Here is a 24,107-nt window from a genome sequence, read left to right on the forward strand (position 1 = left end):
AAAATAGTTCAAACTTTTAAAAACAAATACATTATAATGTAAAATACATAGTTGATTTAAAGTTAGTTGAAGTTTCATAGCCTTATAGCACATAAAAAGCCAAATAGTCCCCGTAACTATCGGCTTATATTAAATTCCAATTTAAAAATCCATGCATCATTTAACGTGGCAAATTGCCTCATCATATAGGGTATATAAAACATCGATCCCTCGTTGGGCAACCTTGTTCTTGGTCGCTTTTCCTTAGGGTTTGTCTATACAATTTGCGTTTTATTTGTTGTGCGTGTGAGTCGGGCAACAGCTGCGCTCCAAGGTCGAACTTAAAGATACCGAGATAATGGTTAATGGCCAGATAATGCCCCTGCGATATAAAGGCCAACTTGGGGTCAGACTAGCAAATATGAAAATTAAAGTGGGCTCCACTATCTTCTTGTTGGGTTTCCATTAATCCATTGCTCGTAAATCAAGTCCAATTAACTTTCTTGGGTTTTTTTTTTCTAGCTCAATGTCACGAACTCTTTGGTTGTGCGTGCAAGGTCAAAAAGGAATGGTCGAGGGCCTAATTGGGTTACCTATATAGCAATGTGGTGTTCTGTACAGTACGTTTAAGTATTGTAATTACACATAATTGTGGGCAATTACATTCCCTGGGAATAAATATATATTATCCTTGCTCCTGACCCCTGGCATTCGATATTTGCTGCGGAATTTATTAATTTGTCTAGCTATTTTATTATTTAAAGTAATGACAGGCTGTTATTAATTTAAATTGTTGTGGGAAAAAGTGTATAAGAGTGATTAATTATAAATACTCATCATTGCAAGTACTCTAGAATTTTCAGTACAGGTTGCATTCTTTGACATTCAATTTCTTATATTTCTTATATAAGGCACCACAAATTAAACTTTTACAGTTTTACAATTGAATATTTTCAATATTTTAGTACAGCTTAGTTATATTTTTAAGGCAATATTTAAAGGCGTAAGTAATTGGTAGTTATAGGTGACCTAAGGCCTTATGAAGCAGCAACGGACTGTATTTAAGTACCTTTGACCTGTCGCCATATCGAAGCCCAAGCTTTCACCTTTGCTCATTGCCACCCCTATCCCGAGTTTTTCACTTTCCCATCGTTTTTCCGCCTCCTCCTCTGGGTTTTCCTGTGTGACAATTCCGCTGGCTGATTTGCGTGTTGAGGCTTAACAAAGTATTATGCGACACGCCAACAGGCAAAACACACATACACGCACACCTACTCAGGGAGTACGTCTACTCTATGGGATACAAAACCCCCTCTCAATTTGTTACCTCCATACCCCTTGAGCTTGTCAACATTTTCGGTTGATTTTCATGATTAATGAGCATAATTTTGAAAATGGAGTTTCAAACTTTTTGTCACTGTTGCTACTCCTTTTTTTTTTTTTTCTTAATCTTCATGTTGCAGAGCATTTCTTCAGTTTCTTATTCTTCATGTTGTAGCGCTTCTTTTTCACTTTCTTCTTGTTTAACATGTTCTTACTTTTCTTGGCGTCTTCGTTAAGTGTGCAAACAGTAATTATAAATATGGGCGGCTCCACATTGTTTTTGCCAAGGCCACGCCCCCATTTCCGGCCCCCTTTCGCGCCCGTATATAAGGAGTGTGGGTTTAAGAGAGGTGTTGGACTTACAGCAGTGGGAAAACAAAAATTTTGCTATAACGATAATTAGTTTTGTATCCTGTCTCAGCCAAGTTCCTACGAATTTCGTTTTTGCATTGCACACCCCAGTACTAGTGCACCCCTTTTTGGCGCGCCCCTTTGTCACCCATCTTTTTAACACACACATACATTTAAGGCTTGCAGTTAAAGTGCACTACACGGTGAGAAAAAAAGCAGGGAGATTGGAATGGTAATGGTTAATTTATTGCATTTAATAATAAATATTATTGTAATATTTTTTTAAAACACTTAGAATATAATTAATAAAAATTCTGTTATTCACTTGTAATTGTTTTCAAATCAAAATTACCCATTCTGTTCTGCATTTTTTAAGTGTCCCGGCAAAGAGTCAAAAGGCAGCAGAAGGACAGAGAAATTGGGTTTATTCTGTGGGTGAGAGAGGCGGCAGGGGCGTAGGAAAGGGGGGCGGGGCAGGAGAAGGACTCGCGGCCAGCATTTTGATTAATTGCATTGAGCTGCCTTTGCTCCTTCTTCCCCTGCAGAACTAGAACTGCTTCTTCTTTTCGCGACGTCCTCCGCTTTCTCAAATATTAAATTGTTGCCAGCGAAACGGAAGTGAAACATGAAAATGAAAAGCAGCAAGAAAAGAAGACCGGAAGCGTCTCAAAAAAAATAGTGATACCGAAAATGCCCTACAAAAATTTAAGAAAAAGTATTTTACCTGATAGTCTATAAGTAAAATAAAGATATATTAAAGACAATATAGCATTTTTAAAATTAGAGCAAGTCTTTTATTTGTTAGAACTTTTATATAAATATTTTAAATATTTTCATATGTAATTTGTCTTATTTTATTGTTGAAAAAAGTTAAAGAGCTGTTTAACCACAAATGTTTCAAATAAATTATTAAAGTTTATTTAAATAACAGTTTTAAGATAGGAGCAAAAAAAACACTTAATTTGTTGGAATGTTATAATAAACATTCCGACTTATTAAGTGTTTTATTTTAATATATTAATATATATTGTTATTTTTAAGTACCTACTTATAACCCAAAAATAATATCCCACTCATTTTTGGTGCCAAATTGGCAATACCCCGATGCGAACCCAGTTATTCATTGCATGAAATGACTTTAAATTATGGAGTGCACTTTCGGGAGACTCCTCGGAGATCTTCCTGACCCGCCCACCGACTTGAGAGTCAATTAAAGTCAGCATTATGGTCGGGATGTGGCAGTAAATCATATTGAATTGGAGGGGTGAAAGGGGCTGGCAGGGCAGCCAGGTGGGGCAATCGATAAGTAAATCAATTGGTGGGGGAGACTTGATTGCCCCCGCATTGCGTGTTGAAAATTTCGATTTTAATTGCCATCGAAGTTCCACTCGAAGTTCACGCCCATCCAATTATGGCAAATCCTCGGCTTAAAGCCAAAGGACATCGGTGATTCCTGACCCGCTTCTCCATCCCGCTCATAACAATAAATTTCAAACGAAACATAAACAAAACTGGGAGACTGCAGATGGCTAGTCCTTTCGTTCTAGTCCGGACTTTTAACCTAATGTCTCCGCCAGACGCAGAGGACCGGAGGAAAGAAGAAGACGGATGACAGGGGGGGGATCAGAGGGCAAGGATTACAAATTGACCCGAATTTCGACCATGAGAAATGACCGGAAACGATCAAAGAACATTTCCGTGTGCCATGTGCAGTGTGTCAAATAAATCACAGCCCGGGGCCCCAAGCAAACTGCTGGAAATTCAGCAATTTTTAAGCAATTTTCGAAAAGCAATTACAAGGTAAACATCAAAACTGTGGGAGCTATGGAATGCAATCAAATATAAGAAATCAAAGGGTTATTAAACATTCGCATAAGTAAGCAACTGTACATTTTTGTATTTGATTTTTGGAATTTATTTGTACGAGTAATAACATTGTAAAAAAATGGTTTTTAATTAAAATGCAAAATTTAATTTATGAAATTTAGAGTATTTAAATCAAGTTAGGTTATCATTTATTGTAATAATATCGTAGAAAAACCAGAGATCAACAAGATTATAAACAAATGATCAAGTTGTTTCCAATTAAATAAATTAAAAAGTTAAGTAAAAGTAATATATAATAAAAACTGCCGTATTTTCTCAACTTTAATTGCTTCTCCCAGTCATATATTTAATACTTAAGAACCATTGTTCACCTTGTGGCATAAAAAATTCGGCTTGATGTGTCCTTGCCTTGACATTTTTGCTGTTTTTTTCCCTCTTTTTTTTGGCCACAGAGCATCGTGTATTTCCGAGCTCCTTTTGTTGGCCATAAATGACTCATTTGTATTCATTGTTACGCCCCGACGCTTTCGTGGGTGGCTGGCAATCTATCCTGTTGCGGCATGTAGTGCAAATGAGGAGCTAAGTTTTTTGTGTTTGCTCGGTTATTTGCTGGCTCAAGGCTTATCAAGGATTATTGCGTATACGCACTGTGTGCTTGGCGACTGACCACCGGGTTGAAATATGTACAAGAACGTGGCTGATGCATTTCTAATTGACTTCCGACTCAATAAAACGGAGTAATCTTAAGAGACTGCATTTTACAAATCAGTCAAATATGATTGCATTTTTCAATGGGACTCGTTATTAAAGCGGTTACATTTTTAGACAACGTTTTAACATAATATTAATTCCTTTTAAATAAGTTAAAAATTATTAGTTCTTTAAAATTGACTGCCTTTTCTTAGTATTTTAAATAATGTCTACATTAGTTAAACATTTTTTGTTCTTAATGAGACTGCCTTTTCATACTACGAGTTCAAGTTATTTGGAACTAATACAAAATAAGTTTTCGAGGGGTCTTAACTTTATAATTTTTTTGTATACGAATTTTTAGTCCTACTTTTAAAGCCTTAACATTTTTTAAACCAACAAGAGTTATTTTTTCTCACTGCTATTTGCTTATAGACCACCTGTGAATCCCCCGTGAACCTTGGCAGGCACTGCTTGAGATATATTGCCTAACAGACTACCAGATCTCGAGTGGGTATATATATTATGTGTAGTATATAGTATATATTGCCAGGACATGACCAAGTTGCCGGGAATTTTTAATGCGACGACGCTTTATTTTGTTCATCGTATTTCCGCGTGTTTTTCCTTCTGTTTTTGCTTTGTTTTGAAGGCGGCACTAATGACATGCTGCTTAGGGTGCCAGTCGGCTGAGAGTGTGTGAGTGGGTGTGTGTGTGTGAGTGGGTGTGTGTGTGTGTGTGTGTGTGGGGGGGGGGGGGGGGTGGCTGTTGTGGGTGGGGGCTACGACTGTGGGTGGTGCAATGCCACACGCTGGGGCACAGTGTGCAGCTAATTGGGGCAACGTGGCGCCGTTGCCGTTGCCTTTGCTTTTTGCCATGGACGGTGTGTGCCAGCTTCCACTTCACTTCGCCTCAGCCTTGCCACGCCCCCTGCTCCGCCCCCTGGTCCGCCCCTGCCCACCACACCCCCTTTTGATGTCTCTCCATTTGGCTGGGGGCCCAGACATGCCATGCATTATTTTTATGGCATCATAAAAATTTAAATTAATTTTTTTCTTTGCCGTTGCCACTCGACACACACACATGGGGCATTTGTATGCAGCTGTTGTAGTCTGCCCCGCCCACTACGCCCACTTCGAGACCACCACCCCCCGCCCCCAGTGGCAGTTAAAGTTTCCTTTCGTTTGGCGCAATTTTCCAGGATAATTTTCATTGCTTCACTTCCACTGGCGCGCCTGCAACGCCATTCCATTCGATTTTTTAATTCATTTAGCCCCCACAAGTGCATTGGCAAACACCTCGAGCAGGCGCCCCATTTCCCCACCCCGCCCCCTCTGAGAAAAAAAAATAATAAAAAACAAACCCCCTCTTGACTTTACGGCTTCTGCCCGCCTAAAAGTATGCAGCACACTTTTTATGGCCTTTTGTGGGCGGAAGTCCGTTTTTAACATTTTTTTTACTTCGTAGTGTGTGCAACATTATTGATTGCGGTTTTAGGTTCGCCCATGTCCAACGATCATGTCACCCAAAAATTGGAATGTGGTTTTGGGACTTATGTGTTGTAAAAAAAAATATACAAATTGTAATACAAATATATACTATTCGTGGAAAAAATGTTCAGCTGTACAAAAAAATATATACACATTTAATATTCAACAAAAACTCATATTTATTTTTGAATAAATTAATTAACTAACTAAAAAGTTCAAATGTTATTGAAACCGTGTAACAAATAATTTTGTTTTTAATTTTTATTGTGTTGGAAAAAAAAGACAAGTGAGGTTTTTTGATATTGCCTACTGTTACTATGTCTAGCATAACAAATAATGACTAAAAAACTTCCCTAAATTAATAAACAATTTTTGAATTAAAAAAAAAATTTAAAAGGAAGTAATGTAGGAATTATGTTCATTTATGTAGTTGTGTTGAAAAAATATTTACCTAGTACAAAACAAATAAATTTAATTTGTAAAAAAAGTGAGAAGCAACTGAAATAATACCGCATTTAATATAAAAAAAACGCATATTTATTTAAAAAAAAATAATTTATAAACACATTTAAACAGTGCAACAAAGAATGAACTCAAAGCTGCCTAAAACATATTTTAAAAACCTTTTCCGTTAGAACCAAATTTTTTAAGGAAGCCAGGTATAAATTAAAACCAGAAACAAGTAAAACAAATTAGTTTAGCCAACTTAAAGCCAACTAAACTACAAACGTTAACTTTTCTGTGGGTTCACTCAACCATCTGTTCCCCTCTCTTTCCCGCCGTGTTGCTCCATCTCGCTTCCTCGTTGGCTGTGTGTGAAATGCAATAAAAGCGAATTGTCTGTTAAATTTTTATTGCTGGCCACAGTTGGCGGTTGACTTGGCCAAAAGAGGTGTAAAAAAGACAGAGATAGAGGCAGTGAAAGAGTGGGAGGAACCGGAAGTAACTTTTGGCAGCTGCTCTTCTCATTGCGGTTTCATTTGAAATCAAACAGACTCCATTGAAATATTTTTTAAATAATTAATCACTTTCGGCGCAACAGGAGATCTTTTCATGGGGCATGTTTCCGGTTTCTGTTTTTTTACTGTTTTAACCCTTTTTTTGGCCAAATAAAAGTACTCCCAACTCGTTTATTTGAGCCACATTGGTTGGGGCCAATAGAGCGTGACTTTCCGCGCCTTAGAAAATGTATGACTGCGAAAAGGAGGGGTTTTTTAAGGCATAAATATGCATGCCAGCGCGCCTGTCATTATGCAGCAAACTATTCGTACATGCGGCAACTTTTGCCTCTCTGCAAAGTTGCCTCAATTACAGCCCCCAAAAGTGCTGGCCAAGGGGGCGTGGCAAGGGCGGGGGCGGTGAGCGTGGCAAGGGGGGCGTGGCAGGGACGCGCGGCTGGCCCGCTGCCTTAAGTATGCAGAAAAGCTACTTGTCGGTTGCACATCAAGAAATCAGCCAAAGATTTAAGATGTTAGACATGAAAAATTAGAAGTAACATTTTAAATTAAGAGAAGTACAAAATTTGTATATAAAATCATAGGGATTTTAAATGACAAATTGGAACAAGTAAAAAGATAATATTTCACCTAAGAAAACACAATTAAATGAATAAAAGAAAATATACAAATAATATAGTATATATTAAAATCCAAAAAAAATAATATTCAAGCTATTACTTTCCTTTCAATATATTGACGATTTAATTTAAACCCCTGATTATTGATTATTTTGAAATATTTCTTGCAGTGCACTTAAAGATGCCTATGTGTGTGCGTGGTAGTAAGTAACCTACTTTAAGTTCTTTTGGCTGCCATCATCAGCGGCAGCAGCAACAACAATATTCACAGCAACAGCGTTGCCAGTCGCGATTTGTATGCAGCAAATTGCCAACGTCCAAGCGCTGGGTTTTAAGCACGGTTTTCGAGGGGTACAAATGGGCTTAGAGGGCCATAGACTGGTACTGGGCCTTCAATTTGCAGTTGGTACACAAAAATTAAACAACAAATTGTTGCCACACAATTCGCGTGCCAAGCGATGCTCTCATTTCTCATTTCTCATACAAACACAAACACACCCATCCGTCCATCGGACATGTACCATGGCGACTATGTACCCTATATATGTTTCGGTGAAACTTTATGTACTAAACTGCAGCATTTGCATGTCAAACAAGAGCCGAAGAGCAAATTGTACAATGAGGAACGGCCAAAGTTTTCGGCCCAAGGAATGAGGATCGCAAGTGGAGCAAAAAAGGGGGAGTGGGCTTCTTAATGCCCCAAACATTTTCTGGTAAATGGGGAAATACTTTAGAGTTGGCAAGGATTAAGGAATTCGAAACTTTCTTAAACAAATGCAGGAGAAACATTTCGTTTCTAATACTTGTAACTATTTTTGGTTAATATTAAACGTTCTGAAAACTATTTAAGTGTATGGTAAAAATAATTAGGTTTTTTAAATGTTTTAATATTTTGTAGTTTTATAGATTGTTTATTAGTTATTATATGCCTTAGATGCTGGGGCATGCGCGATCAATTTTTTCTTTCTAATATTTTGAACCATTTACGTTTTATTTCTTAAGTTCTGAAAACAATTTTGGTTTATGGTAAAATTTCCCATTATTATAATTAATTTTAGCTGGTGCTATTCCAGATTTTCATTTAATTAAGAAGTGATTTAAAATAGTACTGCAAAACAATTTAAATCAACGGGTGATGTAATGTAGTACAGCAACAGATTGTTATTAAAAAGTAATATGATATAGTACAGCAATACGATTTGAAGTTTTAAAATAAAATAAAGGCAATGCAAATAATTGCTGTAGAAGGGAATCAGCAACAGCCAAATATTTGGAAAAGCCAGAACTAAATCTGATGCCAAGATCAACCCACTTCCTTTGTACCTTTGGCTTTTGTTGCCCCGAAGATTTATGACTGACATGGGGCCTTCTTTTGGGGTTATCTCATCTCAAGGACTTATGAAGCCTCAGCTTTTCGTGGCTCCCTTCGGTTATTCATTCTCTGAGGAAACAGCAACACCTCGTTTGCATATGGCTTGGTGGTGATCCCATTTTGCGCGCTTTGAAAGATAGTCACTTGACTTAAGCTCGTGCCGTGTCTTAGTTAGTTACCTTTAAGTAGGCTATAAATACACCCCGCTTCTGGGTGGCTGGGCGGATAATGTATGTCAGTCGTGCGCATAATTACAGTTGCATTGCATGTACAAACACGTGCAACACGAACAGGTTGGCAAACACACACACTTATAATCGGGCCAAAAAGAAAGCCAAAAGGAAAGTGCACAGATGCACAAGCAAAACACACACCCATCTAGATCCAAATCCTGAACCAACTTTAATTCCATGTCGAGTGCTGGCAAATTGAACGCTTAATCATTTGAGCCGCATGCATGGCCGGCGATTAGTTTTTAATGCGACTCGATTGCCATCTCGCCGACTGATGGCTGACTAACTTGGCTAACTGACATGCCTGACTTGCTGAGGCCCTCGAAAAGGGACTTTTTATAACCACTGGGGCATAACTGATGGCCCTCGTGCACAAGCATTTCAATTAGATACTCGGTATGTTGCTACTAAAATAATGATTAGTTGAGTATAGGGCTGAATATCGAGGAGAAAAGTTCGACGTGAAATATCAACAAAAATCGATTATCGTTAAAATCGCTCTATCGATATTATCAACAATTTATCGAAACATGCTATTTGACTCATTTGTAGGTGTATCGAATGTATCAACCCTAGCTAAGCTCCTATATTTATTTGTATGTATACATATAGTCTATAACTATAATTACTGAAGGATTCGGATGACAAATTTTGTAATTTTCAATTAAATTTTTATATCTGGGTGAATTTTTGTTCAAACAAGTTCCAGGTGTCGAATTCTGTATAAAAGTTTTAATGTTCCACGCCTATAATTAATAAACAATTACTGTTCACGTCATGTTTTTCGAAGAATCCTTGCCTTTTTATATAGTCATCATAGCAATTTCTAGGCCTAAAGCAGGGCGTTAAAAACTTTTGATTGACACTAATTGGTTGGTCTGCGACAGCTAAGTTGGCTCAGGTGTAGATGCCCTACATAAGCAATTTGCCCACTTAAAAGCAAATAGCACCCATTCCATTCCCCCTGATTCCTCACCCACCTTTCCCCATAGAGCCTAAACAAATAGGAGGAATTAAACGAGAAGCGTAGAGGGATACAGAACTTGGGGCAAACGTTGACACACATCCGAATCGAAAGCCTGCTAAGCTGCGCCCAAAAAGTTAAACGAAAACTTTGCTCAAGATTGAGTTTTTGAGATTTGACTGCAATTATGACAAAAATCACAGACAAAGTGATTACAATTAGGAGAGGATTTTATGTGTATTTAATTTGGGACATTTCGTCATGGCTTTTGTCTACTTCGAACTGGAAAACGGACAAATTTGTCAGCATGCACAGGAAAAGTTATATTGTCTGTCATTTGGGTAACTAGTTAAGTGAAAAATGGTTTTATGTTAAGTCAACCAATTGCATGAGTTATTAGCAATCGAATATATGGTGTAAATTATTAAAAAATTCAGTAGTTAATTAAGTTTGATTTAAAATTTCTAAGTTCGTATATGGTTAATTATATTTATTTATTTTTGTATATTTAGGTTATTTTATTTCAGCATTTAATTAAATTGCTTGTAGTGTAATGATACAGATGGAAAGGCTTAACTTTAAATGCTCTCAGTGGCCATAACAGTCGAACAGAAGCTTACTGAACTTAAGGGCCGGGGAAATACGGACTGACCATTGAGTAAATGTTAAATGCTGCCGGTCAGAGGCGGCGGGAATCGAGTTGTCAGAGGGAAAGGGGGCTACTATAACATCATTGGAATGCCGGTCCCAGCCCACAGTCATAAATTTGTCTGCGCCATTTGCCTTCGGTGCCTGGAAATTAATTCATTATCGATTTTCGTTTCGTTTCATTTGCTCTGGCTTGGTTTTTTTTTTTCGTATTCCCTGTAATTGCGAGGAAAGGGGTGTATTGCATTTTATGCTCAATCGAAATAATAACTAGTCCTTTAAAAACGTCATATCAATAGTAACAATTTTCCTAATACCTTTGCGTAGTTTTTAAAAAAAAAAAACGTTGATATGAGTTTTAAATATTTTTGTTTTGTTTTTGTTCTTTCATTTATATAATATGTTTATCCTATTCTCAAAAGTTCTAGATTTGTAACCAAAAATATTTAAATTTAGCACAGTAATATCACCATTTATAAGTACATTGAATACACTGGGTACTACATGGTTGTAAATCTCTCAATAATTTTTTTTTGCAACCTTTGTTGCTGCTCGGACCTGGCTTAAATGCGGCCATTAAGAACTTGCTGAATGACCATGGAAATGATGACGACGATGACGACGGCAATGCCTTCGAGTAGCATTATGAATGGATCATTTACAAAGTCAACACAATTAAAATACACGCCCATCGACCGACCGCAACTGATACTGAAAGTTCAAGCGGGAAAACGGGAAGTCGGTGGGCAAACCGAAAAACAGGAAATCGGCGGAAGATGCCAATGGGAAGTGCGAGCCCAAACACGAAAAAAACCCTTTTCAACTCCGCTGACACGGCCAGACATCCGGAACCAGTCGGTGTAACCAGTATTCAGTCAGGTAAATGAGCCCCGAGAGGTGGGTAGTAGGGAAATGCGGGTCGTGGGGTAGCACGAATGCGAATATGAAACGTGAAATATTAATAGGGCAAAACGGTAGGGAGCAAACAAATGCGCCAACGTCGATTGATGTCCTTGGTTGTGGTCATTACCATATTTCAAAGGACACTCAGCGGTGCGATTGTGGCGTAAATCTTAAGCCCAGTAAATTCAAGGAGATTAGCCTTTTTCTTTGACTTACAGTATATTTAAAACGGGAGTCAATACAAATTAAATTCACATTTTTCAGCAAACTATGTTTAGTGTTTAATAAATTAAAGAAAATTAAGGTGTTTCAAAATAAACACGAATCAAATTTTTGTCATATGTAATTAGAAATCATTTTTTTTTATAACATATTTCAATGTTAAGGTTCTCGGCAGCAATTTCTGAACTTCTATCGCAGGGTGTGCTAAACTTTACCCCACCTGATCACCGAGCAAGCTGCTAACCTTTTATTTAATTTGATGTGGCCAAAGTTCAAAGGTGAGCCTTGAGTGTGTGCGGTAGCAGGTCGGCAATCGGGGATAACCATTTACATAAATGGACTTTGTGCGTTTCGAAATCGATCCCGCGGTTAGAGCCCCATCCGCTAACCCCTGAGCTCCTTAACCCTTCACCCCAAAAAACAGGATCCATGTGGAACAATATATTGGCAGGGGTCGAAAGGTGAAATTTGTTCAAATTTGCTTTGTGGTCGGGCTTTGTCTTCGTCTACGGCAAGCTGCCTTTCAATAATGCATGCGGTCGAAGCGATTCGTCAGCTCCATTATGATGGGTAATTATCGAACTAAGACTTTGACCTTTGCCCTGGCTCCCTATTCATATTTTCTAGCAGTCTGAAAATTATGTCTTTACCGCCATGCCTCACTCTTAGATGAGGAAAATCAGTATGAGAAAATATTGTACTCCATTTATATTATGAGCTACGAATTTAAATGCTACATTTTTGGGTAATTTAACTTAAAAACCCTCTTTGCGATTCTCATTTTGTAATAGTCCTCAGACTCTTAAGCCTTTTTCTGCGCTTCTCAGGTTTTCAAACGTATTCGCAACTTCTTCTAAATATGCTTATGATTATTTAAATAGTAGACAGGACAACCCCTGTTAACTCAAATATAATAAACTCTAATTGATAGAGAAAGCTATAAGCTTAATCTAAATAAAGGCCATATAGACTTGTGGCTGCGAATTAAAGAGTTGACTGGTGTTTTATGAAATCTTTGCATTTCTCCTTCTCGAGCCGTTAGCAACAATTTTCGAGGGCGACTCCTTGGCCCAAAGGCAGCAAATTGAGTTGCGCATTGAACTTCAAGGTTAATTTATTTTATGGCTGAACCCCGGCCCTTGGTTTTTTGTTTATTGTCATTTGATTTTTGAGCCGGAGTTTCGCCCTCCGTTGCGCTTGAAAGTTTTTTGCCCCACTCCTTTGCTTCACTCTGTTTGTTTTGCTTTTTCTGCTTCAGTCGTAAAACACAACAGGCGAAAGAAAGCAGCGGCAAAGTGGGGAAAAGACAAAAGGACTAAATGTTACCAGTTTATCACTTCATTGGGCGCCTTGTGGAGAGCGAAACGGTTGGGTAGATAAGTATATGAGTCAAGTAAACCACTTCTGGAGGATCTTAAAGTTCGAAGGAGTTTGGCATTTAGTTTAGTCACTTAGTGTGAACAAACGAAAAGAACACATGAGTACTTTTTTATTAAAAACTTTAAAGCACATGAATAGGAAATGTGTAATGGCGTTGCCATTATTTTCGCTTCGCACCTCTCTCTGCGCTTCTCATTACTTTATGCACCGCCTTGGCAGAGCTCTCCTTCGCGCTTCTCAATATTTTGACTTATGCTTTTAACAAGTTTCCTCGGCCACTTTGCCATGACTTTCGGGAGTGCAATTTCCACGAAAAAGTACTCCGAGAGGTGGCAAAAATTACACTTGAATCTGTGCGTTGAAGCGAACAATTTTCGGATGGTGTTTTTTTATGACCCACCATGTTGCCACCTGTGCCCCACCTGTATGGTCGTGTATGGGTGTGTGTGTGTGCCAGCGGCAACATCTCTCGCCTGTCGTCGTGCATCAGGTAAAAAATGGTAAAGAGCACCTGGCACACCCCTTCGCTGAGCGGTGGGCGGCTTAACAAGTATGAAAAGCCAGGACATAAAATTTAAACAAGCTGCTGCAACAATCGTCTACGTCCAGACCACTGGCCCCCAAATCCTGCCCCTTCCGTGCTTTTTTCCCCAGCTTTTCTTTCGTCCTCGCCTGTGGCTTTTCCTCTTGCAGTTTTTCGTTTCTCATAGGCAGGCCGTTGAATTTTTGAAGCGTGTACGCGATTTTTAAGGAATTATTTTTTTTCCCCCCGTCATAGTACTTTTCTTTTCTGAAGCGGACTGTTTTTTGTTCGTAAGGAAGGTTCCGGTGCGGGAAAAAGGGGGCGTGGCAGTATAGCCAGCACTTGGGGATGCTGCATGCGGCACATGCAAAACCACAAATGATAGCAAAGTTGAGCTGGGTGCGTGTGGCTGATGTTGTTGCTGCTGCTCCTGCGGCAACAGCAGCACCCCAATCACAGGAAGGAGGAGATTCGGAGGCAGCGAAAGGAGAGGCAGAGGAAGAGTGCTCTGGCATTCGCCGTAGCTGTCGCACTTTCAGTAATGTGACACTTTGGGCCATGGCATGTGGCAGCTGCAACAGCAACGGCAACGGCAGCAGCACGGCAGCAACAACAACCGGAACCGGAACAACAACAGTGCCACCTCTTTAGCCAAAAAGCTAAATATACACGCTGTAAGCTTATGGATAGACAGCCAACTTCCAGAGAAAATGCATGTCTGAGAAGGCGGATCGGTCGATAAATCAAATCGCTGGCTAAAGAAAAACCAAAGCACTGTGAAATATCTAAGGTGTTGTCATACAATCATAATCATTATTAACTATCTTTGAGCTACTTAAAAACTTGCTTAAACGCAAATTCCCGAAATTGTTTATATAATCTTCATAAATTTAAAATATTTATAAATCAATTGTTAATGGATTGAAATTCTTCATAAATTTAAAATATTTATAAATCAATTTTTAATGGATTGAAATTGTAACCATAAATGCCAGGTCTTACTATCTAAAATCAGTACTCGCAAATTCAGAACTTCTCCATCCTTCCATTCTACGCCATCTTCATAGGGTGCCAATGGGAAAGAAAGTCGGGGAGGGGCAGAGGGTGAGAGCGGGGCGACAATGAAGTCCAAACAATTTATATTAATCATACGCAATGTGGTGCCAAATTGTTCCGGGCATTGCCAGCACTTAAGGAGGTCCCCCAACCCATCTCCGGATCTCCTGCTCTGTGGCATTATCTCGGTTCGGTGCAGTGCAGCAGCTAAAACTACGACAACGTTGGGGCAAAGACGTTGACGACGTCTACGACATTTCGAGCAATTCCCGGACAAAGTCAGGCTCTTAACGCATGCAGCCGGAGGACGAAGGATGCGAAAGGAGGATGAGGATGCGAGCGATAAAAGCGCCGGCTAAAACGGATGGTGTATTATCCCTAACGACCAGCATATAAAAATAAATCCCCAGCCGAATGCAGAGCGACATCGGACCCAAAGTGGGCGTGCCCAATTGGCCTATAATTTGTTAGGCATGGGTGTACTGCGAAAAATAACTGGGCTAATGGGTATTATTATAGCACTTGTACATTTCGTAAATATGGGAACTGAGGTTCAACAATGACTTTTCTTGAGATAATACGATTACCCATTAATTTAGTCTGTTCGCGCCCTTCTCTGCGCTTCTCAAAATGTTTAGCTATGCTGTGAGGACATATCCCAAATAAATTATTATTCCTTTGGTTTTCTGATACATTTAAATTCTCAAAGTCTAAGAAAATATTTTTGCGAGTGCATAGCTGGTCGGTATATGGCCTTAAATGCATTTTGGGCTAATTATGCTGAGTGAGTGAGTAAGGACAATTGTCGGACGACAAGTGCATTGGGTTAGGACGATTATTAATTGGACGACTAGACAAGGGAGCACTTTGCACTCGATTAGCGAATGGCAGATTGCGCCTGAGTGGCGTACCACTTGGGTCGTCGTCTCAGGTAGTCATAAGCACATAAAGCATCTTTTGCATAATCAAGTCGCTCTGTGTGCGACCATTAAAGCGTAAAGTTTCGGGTTTCGTGCGTCTTATGGCCGATTAAGCTGGCCGCAAAAAGCCCTAGAATCGGATTCACCATAATGTTAATAATATTAATGCGCACTTGCATTTCCATATGGTTGCCCACAGAAACAGACACAATCGGAAAATGACTAATTAAATTAACAAACTGTGAATCAACAATTTACGACAAACGGAATCCTACAGAAAGCAACTAAACCGTAAAAAATAATTATAAATTAATATTAGTTTGTGGCAAACAAATCGTAACATTATTTAGTAGACTAAAAACGTTGCTCTATTAACTTAAAACTATCTATGAAAGCAGGACATAAATTGCGGAATAATGTGTAATAGTTCCAGGAAGGGCTGTTAATGCTGTGTATTAAGACATTAAAGTTTCACTATACGCAGTAAAAACTTCCGCAAAGTGCAGACATCACAAGTGCATCAAAAGGGTTCTCCCCAGAAAACAGCAGAGAAAAAGTTTCTTAGTACGTTCTCAAAATAAAGACGGAAAAGGCAGTAAAAACCAAAAACGTAAAATACCTTTTCAAAAATGTACTGTCCTTTTAAAACTGAATAGGAGCTATTATATCCTTTGTTTAAAGGCATTGTAAAATGCATTGCGTCTGTTTTTCATTTGCACCTCTCTATGCGCTTCTCATTATTTGATGGTCCACGTTTACGGAGCTCTTCTCTGCGCTTCTCAATATATTGACTTAAGCTTTTAACATAAGTTTCCATCCACTTAGTCATGAATTTCGAGAGTGCAATTCTCCTCCAAATTTTAAAAGGAAATACAAAACACTTTCCTATTGTCTTCGTATTAATTAATCCCAGCTGATTAACCAACAAATGCCGATGTGCCTCTTCCTATTTACAATCAAAGACTCTGGGGTGTTTTAGGCATATTGCGTTCCCCTGTTTAATGTGATTAGGCCACTAATTGGTTCAATCAAAGTGTCTTCAGAGTTAATTAAATGCTCTTCTCCGAGAGAACCTTTCAAAACAAATCCCAATAATCGTTGAAATAATTACCTATCCCTGATAACACACACATGAGAATGAGAATTAAGAGATTGTGAGATTGAGAGATTGAGTGACTGACAAAAGTTTTGCGTGCGGCTTCCAAACGAGGCGTTGATTATTTAAGTACTTAAACGTGTTTTCGTTAATGAGCTACGAAATAATTCATAAAATACCAAAAAGACTGAGCGGAGCTCCTCTTAGTTTCTCCACTGACACCCCGAGGCACTTGAAAATATAATCCTGTGCGCAAAAATGTGCGGGTATTTACTTAATGTGTCTTCCCTGGCGGAGAATCCCCCTCCGCCGTCTGCGAATCATACAATGAAAAATGCTTTTATTTACTTTTGATTATCTGCTTATGGACAGCAAGCAACAACAAAGGCCCGGCAAAAATAACGTTGGAAAAACAGCAGACAAACAGGCGGCTGCCAGTGATGCTAAAAAAGAGCTGCAGCAAAAACCAGCTCCAAAAAAAGCATAGATTAGCAAAATGCAGTAGTTGCCATGAATTCAGTGGTAGTAAATTGTGGCAACAATAAAAGTTACTACGAGAGAAAACTTTCATAAGAGTGGAATTTATTTGAGACTAATAAATAAAAATGTTACCTAAATTAAAGTACTTTGCGTTTATGAATTTTTCTATAACATTAAACTCAGCACAGAAGTTTGTGGTTTTTGTTAGTTTAAATAATGCCTTAAATAGTCTCTGATTTATTGGTATTTTAAATATTCAGTATATTAGTGATGCAAATTGTATTAAATATATTTAGTATTTTGTTGTTAAAACCTGTAAGTGAATAAAAAATCTAAAATCTAAGGAAAACAGTAAATAATTATAGAAAGTAGGAATAAAAACTAAAGCCAGTTAAATTACTCAGCTTTTGAAATATTTCCCTTAAAGCATGAGCATGAAAATGAGGCGATAAAGTGCCAACAGAAAGACGACAACAAACAAACAAACAAACAAACAAAGAGGCTAACAAAGAGACAAACAAACGGGAAACAAACGGCTTATGGCCAGGTTTAAATATGGACCATATGGACGGCGATGCTGGCCATGGCCAACAAACGAGGGTGGCTTCCACAATTCAACTCTTCGAACTTTGCAAGCCCACCGCTTTATGGGTTTTTGCCCTTTTTGCGACTGTCAACGCTGCCTGTCGCGGTTGTAAAATCAGCGAAATGTTAGCACTCAGCCAAAAATAAACGAAAAAGTATCTAGATTGAAAACGAGAGGGTCGAGAGTGCAGATACTGAGTATTTTGGTGGGGAAACTTTTACGAGAAGGTCGAAATGGGTTGCAAAATGTTTACCAGAAATTAAACATATTTTGCTGCGGTCTCAAAAAGGTCTGATTTTGGGAAGGAAAATCGATTTTCATGATATTTTTTTTAAACATTTCATAAAAATATATTCTATTACAAAGGCTACTTTATAGTTTTGGTCAAGCACACCGAATTGACCCTTGAACTGTGAACTTCCAGGGTACCAAAAACAAAGCCACACCTGCAACCCACACATATGCAGGCCACACACCCGCACACCTGCCATAAGCCACGTGGCACACCCACACACTACTATCGGGCCATAATTTATGGCTAAACGGATGCAGCAAAGTAGCAAAAGCAACAGCAAAAGCAAAAGCACGGCGAAAGCAAAGGGTGCAAAGTGTTACCCTTGGCCCGCCGGCCATTTAAAGTGTAAACGCATGGCTTCGAGTGGCTTCGATCTCATCGGGATGATGAAGTGGCTGCATCTCAATGCAACAAGTCATGGGATTCGGTTACGGATACGGATACCGATACCCCGTATCCATAGCCACAAAAAGAGACAGACACATTCGGATTATTGCATTACGATCATGTGCTTGTGCGAATTTAATTGCTTTTCAATGGTCGAGGAATGAGAAATCGCAGCAGCTGGGCGAATGGCTAAGCATATTGACATGCAAAAATGCATAGCATGCATTTGGGGGCACTTGTCGGCGACCCACACTGCGTATGAGTAATGCAATTGCTTGCCACTAGGATTACTCATACGCAGTGTGGCCGCTCCATCTGTTTGTGTTCGGCAAACACACACGCACACACAAATCTGTGTGATTTCCACAAAATTACATTTTGCAGTTACAAGTGTTATAAATAAATTTTACGTTTCGAAATGTTTGTCAGTGCGGTCAGAGTCGGCCTTTTTTCCCATTTTCCCATTTTCGTTTTCATTTCCCCCCGAAAATATTTGTTTGTGTGACTTTTGTGTAGCTGTTAAGTGGCAAAGCACACACGCACACACACGCAGTTAACTGCATTTAAATTGCAATTTTCGCAAAGCAAACCAAACATTTTGGACGACATATCATTGGATTTATCTGAGCTATATGTATGTGTACTCTGTGCATGTGCCAATTGTAATATATATGCCTCCATTTCCATTCGCATTTGACAACTTGATAGTGGCATACATATATGTTTAATATGAAATTCCCTAAATTGCTTCTGTTATCACTGACGATTTAGCATTTGTTCGCTTGCCAATTTTCGGCATGGAAACTATTTCGAAAATCTTTGATTAAATAGAGAGGAGAGCTTCGAGTGAAATTCATTGGTTATTAAGTTACAATTAACAAGAAACAGTTCTGGAATTTGTCCAGCCTAGAAATTGTTTATTATTAAAGTAGGCAACAAGATTTCGATTTGTTTGTGCAAGGTAATGGGATAGTTCTATGAACCGAATTGTGAGACAATTATTTATTAAAACAATAAACAAATACGGATTGTTCTGAAACCAAAGGGCCTGGTATATTTTAGTGTACCCAAAATGTAATTAGGCCTACAAATAATGTTGTGATTTCTTTTTTTAAACTTGATTATAATGAGAAAGACCTTTATCTGCAAGATACCTGATTGTTAGACGACGTATATATTTTTTTTAATGATTAAGAATTTTATTAGACCTATTTTTACTTATTAATCTAAAGTTAACAATTAGTGTTAGTGTTAGACCAATATGTAATTTGATTATTTTGATACTTCAAATGGCAATCGTTTTTATTATTTGAGCTAATTAATAATTGAACTACAAATAATTGGCCGCATATAACTTTTGGCATTTTATATTATTCAGCAACCTTCACTAGTTTTGTCGATTACACACAATAATAACTATATTTTCACTCTACTTAAGAACACAAAGTGCTCGATTCAATTACGCATTCTGCACAGACTTTCGTGCTGATTTCCCCACACACTTATTGCAAAGTTTTGCAAACCAATCCAATCAAATTAAATATACTTGCGGCTAAAAGCTTGAAATTGGAGCGGCCAAAACCCTCAATTGTTTTGTGACCACTTAGAGCACTCAAATTGCTTTCTGGCTGCAAACGTCTCTGTGGAGAGTGGCAGGCTAATTTCCATTTTGTGAGTGGAGCGACAGGAAGCGAAAGTGATTGAGTCGTTGTCTGGCGATTTTTAGTGGTCAGTTGGGAAAGTCCAACCCCCCCCCCCCCACACACACACACACAAAAAAGGAAAGAAAAAAACTTACTTAAAAACCCAAACACTCACCATTCACATAGGCGGCGAAATCAAAGTCCTTCTCTGGTCGCGCTCCGCCATCATCTTCGATGTCCGGCTGCCGCCGCTGCTGCAGATCCTTTCCCGCTTTCGGTGCGGAAATGGCGTCATTTCCGGCTGCCAGGGCCACCGAGAGACCCAAAAGCAGTGCCACCAGCGACATTGTCTTGGAGCATTTGCGGTATCGGCGGCTCGGGGCCGCCATGCCGCCCACTAATTGCACGCACACGGAAGCGGAAATGACACGCGGCTCGCCGGGGTATTGCAACTGTACAGGACTCAGGCTTGGATGTGGGTTCTCCTCCCCACAACGCCAAAGATTCCAAAGAATACACTGCCAAAAAAAAACCACACACAGTCGAACCGGCTCTGTGTCTCAGTTCCTTAAAACGCTATTACGCGTAGTACTACGATTCGCAAGCCGGCCACGAAGGATTCTCGGTTTGCGACGCTCACGCGAATTCTTCAGGAGCCGCTGAGAGGACCTGCTGCCTGGCCAACGTGCGAGGCGCAATTGAGCCAACAAACGCCCGGCCATACACTCATATAGCCTTGTCAGTCGCCAGTTGCCAACTTGCAACATGCCGCACGCCAGGAGCCGAACTTCTGTTTTGGTGAATGGACTCGGAATCGGCGAAATCCGAGTCGCATTACGAGTCCTCCTGTCCCATCGCCCGACGCCTGCGCCCTTTCGAGAATCTCGAAAACAGAAATCTGAAAATGGGGGAAGGGTTTCGGCAGAGGCAGAAGTCAGTTGCAGTTCATTTGCTTGGCTACGTGACGCGAGTGTTTTGGTTTTTCGGGGTTGAGGAGGCTATGTAGGAGGTTCAGAATGGGCACTGGGATAGGGACTTCCCGGTGAAACGGAACGGGATAATGGATAATGGGTAATGGTCGATGGGCAGTGGGCCTTGGGCATTGGGCAATGGCAAATCGAAGGAATCCCAGGAATCCAAAATCGTTTTTATTGTTTCTCCACAACTGTTGCTCTGCGAAGATCAAATGGTGTTGCTGTTGTTCCATACTACACGTTGACTTTATAGATTGCTGTTTGATTGTTGCAACTCAAATTTAGTTGAGTCACAAGTTGTTGAGGAACTAGTTAGCTAGTTTTGGGATTAGTTGGGTAACAAAGTTTTTACACATGGTAGAATTTTAGGGAGGGATACTTAAGTTTCATTTGAATCGGATTGTGGCATTTCTTTAAATAATAATAAAAACAATTGACCAATACGTATAGTTGTGTAACTATACAAAATAGTTTGCCAACATTAAAAATAGTAGAACGCATTCTCTAGCTGCTGGGGTTACTATTGAATGGTAAATCTACTATAAAAGTAGTAACATGTGTACTTTGTTGTTGTGACAATAACTATTTAATTGGTTAAATTGACAATTGCCAGGCTGGAACCATTTAATTATCAGATTGGTAACATTGATATGGAACTATTCGATATTTGCAACCAACAATTTTTGGTCTAGATTCTTAAGGTAGTTCTTGATTATTTCTTTTTCAAATAATTATAGCTCTAATTTATTGCATATTTTTCTTATAATTGCAGATAATTTTGCCTGCCAAAAGTGTTTTGAGAGCATTTCAAGCTGCGACTTGCCAGAAATGACTGCAGCCGCTGCACTTGTCGCCGCTGGCGTGTTTGTTGCTAGTCGCTTGTTGCAAGTTGCTGGTCGCAGCGGCAACTGTTGCAGCTGTGACCTGTGGCCTGTGGCCCCGCGGATCAAGAGCAGTTAGCCATTATTGTAACTGCTGCTGCTGTCGTTTGGCCCCCGATTACGGACACTGATGTTGCTGCTGGGCTTAACTGTTGCTGTCGGTTCCTGTGCGTCGATTTGCATCGCAATTGCAATTGCAATTGCAATTTCGCAATTTGCCATTCGCCATTCGCATTCGCCATTTGCCACACCAAACTCATCCCCGCCTTTTCTTTCCCTCTTAATTAAAACATTTTGCAGTTGATTTGCGCGGCTGTGTGGTAATTTGATTAGAGCTCGCCCCTTCCGGGAGTTGCAACTGCAACTGCAACTGTATCTGCATCTGTATCTGCGTTAACGACTCATCGAGGACCCGCAAATATCCCTGAATATCTGAAACGGAATGGAGGCTCAAAAAATAAATTCAGACATTTTCCAGCCTGGCAGAGCAGGCAGCATTACTACAGAATGGCAGCGAGCATATAGAGATACAAAGGTAGAGCCTCCCGACGATGGGATATTGATAACCAACAGCAATTTGCAGCTGCAAATAATCAAATCACTCTGTGGAAACTGTTCACTGAAAAGCGGTAGCATTAAATATTTGTAAACCTGCCGAGCTGCCGGGTATCGGGTTTGTTTTATTCGGAAAACGCATTACTCGATTGCGAGAACATGAAACTATAATGATATGTGAGCGAAAGAGACACTTTTCGGGAAACTCACTTTGCCAAAAATGCCCTTCTTTTGTCGCCGTTTTTCAGTTGTAATTTGGTCAAACCAAGTGGCACAGCTAAAAGAATGACTGTTTCGAGCAGCTAACAACCTAAGCAACCGATCCCTATCATTTTTGGGAAATTTGTTTTTTTTTACGAACTTTTGCATTTTTTATAAGGGGTTACATCACTTTTTTTTGCGAAAATTGATCAAAAATTAAAATTTCCAGTTTTGAATGTCAATCGATTGGGAATTTAATTACGAGCTCAACGAGGTATGACATTCCATATTCCGACCGTATTTCGCAAAATGATTGCTAAAATACTTCGTTTTCTATAGTAACTTGGCCAAAACGAGGCGCACAGCTGAAGGACCGACTGTTTTGAGCAGCTAACAACTTAGGCATCCGATCCCCATCACTTTTTGGGAAATTAATTTTTTAACGAATTTTTGCATTTTTTTAAAGTTTTTTTTTTTGCGAAAATTAGTCAAAACTTAAAATTCACAGTGCCAATTGATTGTCAAATTTCTCGATTTTCTAATTTAGGACACCAGGCGAACATAATCGCTTAGCAGGTGTAGAAACGATCAGCTGATTAGCTTATTCCAAGCTTAATTAGAGATGCCCTAGTGATTTCTTCCTTTTGGCACGGCCTAAGAAAATACATAGGACTTAACTGATATTTCGTGCATATCGTGACAAACTCGTGAAAAGCTCGTGAAACGGTCATGGTTGCTCATCTCTAGTCTGCGTTTGGCTCACAACTAACGGTTCTTTCCCATGGAGATCAGATCCTATTGGTCAGTGGGGGAAGGGGAAATATGTAAAGGGCCGCCATCTTGAAAATAAACAGCTGTTTAAGTTCACTTTTGGCTACCAGCTGTCACTTGCTAAGTTTTCTGTTTGCCTGGTGTCTGAGAGCCACAAATCCAGCATTTTGACCGAAAAAATGTCACGAAGCCCTTCAATATGTTGAAGTAAATTAGCGACTTTTCAATTTCAAACACCAGGTGAACAGGAAAATTCGTAGGTGGCCAACGATTAGTTTTTAAGGCTTGACTAGAGGTGTGCCACTTCAAAAAATCGAAGGCCTCTTGTTGCCGACCAAGCGAGAGCCCACCTCTAGTCTTCTTATACTAAACTAACGGTGTCCTTCCATTAAAAAAATGTTAGCGCCCAGCAGTCACCTACTACAGATTATGTTGGCCTGGTGTCAAAGATCAAGAAATTAAATTTCAGACCTCATTGAAATGTCAATTTATAGAAATCATAAAACCAAAATACCTCATTTGCTCGTCGAGAAATTGGTCAAATTGCTTGGTTTCTTAATTTCAGACACCAGGCGAACATAGACGTTTAGTAGGTATAAAACGATCAGCTGATTAGCTTATTCCAAGCTTACTTAGAGATGCCCTAGTGATTTATGTATTATGCCACGGCTTAAGCAAGTACACAGGACTTAACTGTTACTTCGTGACAAGCTCGTGACAAGCTCGTGACTAGCTGGTGACCATCTGGTGACACGGCCATGGTTGCTCATCTCTGGTCTG

The 24,107-nt window shown here is 39.4% G+C and overlaps 2 protein-coding genes across 2 annotated transcripts in view; one reads left to right on the forward strand and one right to left on the reverse strand.

Annotated features, from left to right (window-relative positions):
- Window positions 1-20,650, reverse strand: part of LOC108015230 (LIM domain-containing protein A) — a 43,653-nt gene extending 23,003 nt beyond the window's left edge. Inside the window, exon 1 of the mRNA XM_070997247.1 lies at window positions 20,121-20,650. Coding sequence (XP_070853348.1) covers window positions 20,121-20,334 — 214 coding nt within the window. The 5' untranslated portion in view covers window positions 20,335-20,650. The remainder of the gene's footprint in view (window positions 1-20,120) is intronic.
- Window positions 1-22,483, forward strand: part of Ypel (Yippee-like) — a 67,719-nt gene extending 45,236 nt beyond the window's left edge. Inside the window, exon 4 of the transcript XR_011604730.1 lies at window positions 21,692-22,483. The gene's annotated coding sequence lies outside the window, so the exon portion shown is untranslated. The remainder of the gene's footprint in view (window positions 1-21,691) is intronic.
- The last annotated feature ends 1,624 nt before the right edge of the window (window positions 22,484-24,107 follow it).

This window comes from Drosophila suzukii, chromosome X (genome assembly GCF_043229965.1).
Source record: "Drosophila suzukii chromosome X, CBGP_Dsuzu_IsoJpt1.0, whole genome shotgun sequence".
Classification (NCBI taxonomy): domain Eukaryota; kingdom Metazoa; phylum Arthropoda; class Insecta; order Diptera; family Drosophilidae; genus Drosophila; species Drosophila suzukii.